General features: G+C 38.1%; 1 protein-coding gene across 1 annotated transcript; it reads left to right on the forward strand.

Annotated features, from left to right (window-relative positions):
* The first annotated feature begins 4,259 nt into the window (after nucleotides 1–4,259).
* On the forward strand, nucleotides 4,260–6,399 carry LOC127102154 (uncharacterized). Its single transcript, XM_051039559.1, has 5 exons — nucleotides 4,260–4,463; nucleotides 4,928–5,131; nucleotides 5,231–5,439; nucleotides 5,550–5,610; nucleotides 5,716–6,399. The coding sequence occupies exons 1-5, from the start codon at nucleotides 4,260–4,262 to the stop codon at nucleotides 6,397–6,399; spliced, it is 1,362 nt and encodes a 453-aa protein (XP_050895516.1).

Below are 6,399 nucleotides of genomic sequence, written 5' to 3' on the forward strand. Positions count from 1 at the left end.
TGTGCATATTCATTATGTGCGTTTGTAGCTTCCTTTACCCATCTTGTGCCCTTTAGCCCATTCTAAACCCTAGTCGAATCTTAGGATTTTTCAAACTTGAACTTATTTCATAAAAAAAACTTGACTTTAGGTCATTGAATTTTCAAACTTTATTTCTTCACAAAGGCTTCAAAAAAACTTTAAGCATATCAAACTCTTTCTATAAGACTAAAAAACACAAATCTCATTCAAAGCTTTTGCCACTTGGCTTTTTCATTTTTAAACCCTTTCTCAAAAGAGACTAGACATGAATCATCTTTATACTTGAGATGTACATCTCATACCCCATAGTAATTATTGAAATTGATGTTGATTCTTTTCCCTATGAAGGAGTTAGTGGCATACTTGTAGATTCTATATCCAAGTTAGAGCCCTTCCTTCATAATGATGCAAGGATCCATCTTTTCATATTTGTGGTGGTTTAGATGAGTATTCTCCTTAAGATGACAACTTATATATTCTTTTAAAATAAACTAAGAAAATCCTTTTGTTATTTGTACCCCTAACTGCGGGATTTTGATCCTTCATTGGTACGTAGGCACACGACTTTATGTCTTTTCAAATAAAAAAGTAATAAAACACACTTCTCTTCTCATCTCTCCAATCTTTAGCAAACAACAATAACCAAACACAAATATCTCAAGAGGCTCCTATAGGATACTATAGATTATTAGGGTGCTAGTACCTTCCCTTTTCATAAGAAACCTCGAACCTTCAATCTCTTTATTGCACTGTTTTCATTGCATATTTATGGGTTATTTGATTTTTTCCTCTTCTCTTGGATAAATTAAAGTTTTATGGTGACATTTTATTTTGCAAGTAAAGTTAACCTAATAGTTTGGTCTCCGATTCTCACCAGACAGAAATGACGACTTCATTGGGGATATCCCCAAGAGGGTAAACCTATCTTGTATATTTGTGTTATTATATTGTTTGGGTTTATTTTGGTGATTAATATGTGGTGAGATATGTCCTAACCCAGACTTGAGTACATAAATAAGATATGAGGGTGGTATAGTCGAGAAGGCTTGGATGGAGTAATCCCGAACAAGCTGACTTGAGAATCCCCCACTCAGTGGAAGCCCCTTTGAGGCTAGTCTTTGTTAAACAAGTAATCGTGAAAGCATTGCTACTTTCGACCCGAGAGCCTGAGAAACTGAGGAATTTAGTATCCCTTTACCCTACTTGGCCTTTTAGGACGTAGTGCGATGGCTATGAAGGTGTAAACCTGAAATAGTTGATACATGATGCTACACTCAGACAAGGTTCTCTTGAGAATATTATTGATTCCCGAGTAATTGGTGTGCTTGTAATATCCAAAAGATGGATCAATGACTTTTGGAACCTTCTTAGAACCTTGTTCTACAGGTACAAAAAAACCTTAGTACATACCTTTTGGGATGGTTGAACCCATGACTCCATGCTCGTGACGTCGAACCTTTGAACCCCATATGTTTGTGTTCTTGTTTGTGCATCCATACATTGGTGCATTCATTCCTAATTTTTAAGCAAGTTTTCAAGGAACTTAGAAACACTTGTTGCAAACATCACATGAAATTTTTTACCATGGATTTTGGAAGAAGAAAAACTCAAAATTACACTTTCAAGAGTCCTAAGCTAGAAGGTCTAAGAGAAATAGGGGATTTGGTTGCTTATTCGATAGATTTCAAGGATAGATATGGAAGACTTCTGTCACTATTGAAGACCAACATGACAGGTGGAATTCTTGCTACATTAGTCCAGTTCTATGATCCATTGTATCATTTCTTCACCTTTCCAGATTACCAGCTTATGCCCACACTAGATGAGTATTCCTATTTGCTTGGATTACCTATTTCTGATCAGATCCCATTTTCTAGATTGAAGGAGATTCCCAAGGATAAATTTATTTCTGAAGCTACTCATTTGAAGATGTCTAAGATTAAAGCTCATATGACCACCAAGAGAGGTATTCTTAGGTTGCCAGCTAAGTTTCCAATGGATAAAGCTCGTTACTTTGCTAGTATGAAGAGTATGGATGCTTTCGAGGCTAGTCTTGCCTTTCTCATTTAGGATTCTTCCTCTTTCCTAATGTTGACAACTTTGTTGACATTAATGTTATTAAGATATTCGTGATTGGAAATCCAGTTCCCACTCTACTTGCAGATACCTACCATTCCATTCATCTCAGAAACTCTTATAGTGGGGGGATGATTATATGTTGTGTGCCTTTGCTTTACAAGTGGCTTATTTCTCACTTGCCTCGGTCTATTGCTTTTTGGGATCTTAAGGATGGTTTTTTGTGGTCATAAAAGATTATGTCTCTCACATATTCTGATATTGAGTGGTATAGTCATGCTTACAATGAAGTGAATATCATTGATAGCCGTGGAGAGTTTCCTAATGTGCCTCTTCTTGGTACAAAAGGAGGTATCAGCTACAACTCGATTTTGGCTCGTCGTCATCTTGAATATCCTATGAAAGATAAACCAAGAAATATCCTCTTGGAAGGCCTCTTCTTTAAAGAAGGTGAAGATAACAAAGCACTTGAGGAGACGATTGTGCATGCCTGGCGTCATGTCCATAAAAAGGGGAGAGAAGTTCTAGGGAAGCCAAACTGTGTTTCTTCGGAGCCTTATCTTCAATGGGTACAAACTAGGGCTATCAAGTTGAAGATGCCTTATCCTCTCCATGAGCCTTTTCCTATAGTCGCTAGAGATCCTACCCTAATTTAAATGACTGATGCGGAGAAACTTCGGATTGCTTTGCCAAGGTGCAACGAGAAAGGGATGCTTGGAAGAAAAAATACCAGTTTCTCAGAAATGAGAATGAAGAACTACAAAAGCATTTGAAGAATAATAATGAAGAGGAGCTTGCCATCAAGAAGAGAAGTTTGCAAGAGGATTTATTTTCCTCTAGAATTCAGCCAGATACTCCTCCTGCCTCAGTTGCTTGGAAGTTGATTTTTGACAAGCTCGTGATTGAGAAGACTCAGATGGAAGACCATATCAAGGAGCTCAATAGGAACCTGCAAGGAGGGATTGGATCTTCTTATCATGGGATACCCTAGGACTCTTAGATTCTAGCTTTTATTATTTTCTATTTTACTTAGAACTTTTGAAAGTTAAAACTTTTGATTTGTATTGTTTCCACTTATTAATGAAATGAGGTTCTTTTGGATATTTCAAAAATGTTATCCTTTATAATGGTTACAATAATTATTAAAAGTTCCTTGAAAAAATTCATTTGCATTAGCACATCATGCATCATGCAAGCATTTTACATTTCAGGAAACCCATTAGTGTCTTTTGTCTCCGTTAGGCAAACTGTATCATTTGTACAACACTTGGGCAGGTCAACATAGAAGGATGGATCAACTCGAGAAAGAAAACCAGGAGCTCTAGGAAGAAGTGAACACCCTGAAAGAAAACTTGGAAAGACTCTCTAACATGCTGGAAGCGTTGGTGGCTGCTCATAATCAACCATCGCCTAATTCTCAAGAGACTATTTAAAGAACCGTGATCTCTGAGATCGTGTCTACACCTGTTTCTGTGGCACCCCTCAGTGCTCCTCAGTACCACATGCCCTTCGGTTTTCCTTGGGCAATGCCTCCTAATTATATGCCATAAGGGTATTGTCCTCATGCTACCGAAGCTCCAGTTGTTACCGTCATGATGTTTGTGCCACATCCCATGGTACACACTACTCCTTACAATAAAGAACCTATCTTCCACATCGCTCCAAGGAAGGTGTTGGAATGGATAAGATAATGGACAAGTTTCAAGATTAATTATTGGAAATGCGAAAGGAAATCAAATCCATCCGAGAAAAGTACTTGTTTGGAAAGAATGCTTCTAATCTTTGCTTAGTTCCCAATGTTAAGATTCCTCACAAGTTCAAGGTTTTGGACTTTGAGAAGTACAAAGAAAACTCTTACCCTCAAAGTCATCTGGTAATGTATGCTTGCAAGATGTCGACCCAGAAAAATAATGATCAACTGTTAATCCATTACTTTAAGGATAGTTTAACTGGTGTTGCCCTCAAGTGGTACATGAGTTTGGACAGTGCATAAATCCGTACTTGAAGAATTTAATCAGACAATATAAATATAATGTAGACATGGAACCAGACAGGGACCAACTTCGAGCCATGTATTAGAAGGACAAGGAGAGATTTAAGGAGTATGCTCAAAGATGGCATGAGATAGCCTCCAGATCTGTCCTCCGCTTGAGGAAAAAGAGATGACAAAGATTTTCATAAAGACTTTAAGTTCGTTTTACTATGACCATATGATCCCAAGAGCACCAAATGACTTCACTGAAATGGTGATCATGTGGATGTGGCTTGAAGAGGCAGTCCGTGAAGGACGTTTAACTAAAGAAGTGAGCTCTTCCAGTAATGTTAAGAAGTTTGGAAGTGGGTTCATTAAGAAAAAGGAACAGGAAGTTAGTTCCGTTTTGCATGGAAGACAAAGAAGAATTATCAACCATAACATGTCACATTCGTTTCTCTAATCATCAATCCACTAATGGTAGCTCCAACTTATCAACCACAATTTTGTCAGTAACCTACTCAATAATCTACTCAACAACATCAACAACCTTAACAAAAGGCTCGCCCATAGTTCAACAACAACAATCGTATTCAAAGAACACCTCATTTTGATCATATTTCAATGTCATATGAAGAGTTGTTCCCAACTTTATTAGCCAAAAATCACATCCAGACTTGATCTCCACCCGCTGTCCTAAAAGAAATCCCCTATTGGTACGAAGATGATCAGTTTTGTGTGTACCATCAGTGAGCGCCTGGTCACAATATAGAGAATTTATATGGCTTAAAATCTGATGTTCAAAGGCTGATTAAAGGTATCATTTTGTCCTTCAAATATGTTAATCCGAATGTGCAGGCTAATTCATTACCTCGGCATGGGGGAGCTTCAGTAAACATGATGCATGGTTGTCCAGGAAAATTTGCAGTCTTCGAGGTTAGATTTATCAGAGAATCCTTAGTCAGAATGCCTGCTAGTTTGACAAGGCTTGCGTTGGTTGATCATGAACATAATTACACTACTTGTAGAATTTGCTCCGTAAATTCGCGTGCATGTCCTCTTGTACGCCAAGATATTCAGAAGTTGTTGGATTAAAGGACTATACCGGTTACCTATGATATGAACCATGATGATGATGAAGTTAATGTTACAATACCTTAGTTCAATATTCCGAAGCATGTGGAGATCATTTACAACAGCCAAAAGACTTCTGTTTCTCCTTTGATTATCAGTTTTCCCGGTCCAGTTCCTTATAAATCTGACAAGGCTATACCATACAAGTATGACGCCACCATGATTGAAGATAGAGTTGATGTTCCTTTGCCTCCCGCTGTTAATATTGTTGATGTCAGAAGAGTCACAAGAAGTGGGTGATGTTTGCCTCTACACCTCCTAGAAGAACTGAAGATGTTGCTTTAGGAAAACTCAGGTTGAGATTCCAGTTGGGCATGTTGGTCAATTTAATGGTATAAATCAGAAGGTGGATAATGATTGAAGACGGAGTGGAGGTTCCTTTGCCTTCTGTTGTTAATATTGCTGATGTGAGCAGAGTCACAAGAAGTGGGTGTGTGTTTTCCTCTACACCTCCCAGAAGAACTGGAGATTTCGCTATAGGGAAAACTCGGGTTGGCATTCCAGTTGAGTAGGTTGGTCAGTCTAGTGGTACAAATCAGAAGGTGGATAATGATGAAGTTCTAAAATTGATAAAGAAAAGAGAGTATAACACGGTGGAGCAACTTTTACACACACAATCAAAGATATCCGTGTTGTCCTTGTTAATGAGCTCTAAGGCTCATCGAGAAGCTTTGCAAAAGGTTTTAGAACAAGCGTATGTAGATCATGACGTGACTGTGGGTCAATTTGACGGTATTGTAGCTAACATAACTGCCTGCAAAAATCTAAGTTTTTATAATGAAGAGCTCCTTAAAGAGGGTAGAAACCATAATATGGCGCTACATATTTCAATGAACTGTGTGAGTGACACTTTTTCCAATGTGTTGGTAGATACTGGATCGTCACTGAATATGATGCCGAAATCAACACTTTCCAGATTATCTTTTCAAGGCGCTCCAATGAAGGGTAATGGGATTATTGTGAAGGCTTTTGATGGTTCCCGCAAAACTGTTGTTGGAGAGTTAGACTTGTCTATCACTATTGGTCCTCACGCTTTTAAAATCACATTCCATGTTATGGACATTGAAGCAACACACAATTTTTTATTAGGTCTCTCGTGGATCTATGAGGCAGGGGAAGTCACCTCTACTCTTCATCAGAAGCTCCAATTTGTAAAGAATGGAAAATTGGTGATGGTATGTGAAGAACATGCTTGA

The sequence above is a fragment of the Lathyrus oleraceus genome, chromosome 7 (genome assembly GCF_024323335.1).
Source record: "Lathyrus oleraceus cultivar Zhongwan6 chromosome 7, CAAS_Psat_ZW6_1.0, whole genome shotgun sequence".
NCBI lineage: Eukaryota > Viridiplantae > Streptophyta > Magnoliopsida > Fabales > Fabaceae > Lathyrus > Lathyrus oleraceus.

Bases quoted from the DNA above. Each gene is read 5' to 3' on its own strand.
- LOC127102154 (XM_051039559.1), top strand. From the start codon at position 4,260: ATGACAAAGATTTTCATAAAGACTTTAAGTTCGTTTTACTATGACCAT. The intron at 4,464-4,927 runs GTTAGTTCCGTT...CCGAATGTGCAG, and splicing joins TTAAGAAAAAGGAACAGGAA to GCTAATTCATTACCTCGGCA. The intron at 5,440-5,549 runs GTGATGTTTGCC...ATAAATCAGAAG, and splicing joins AGAAGAGTCACAAGAAGTGG to GTGGATAATGATTGAAGACG.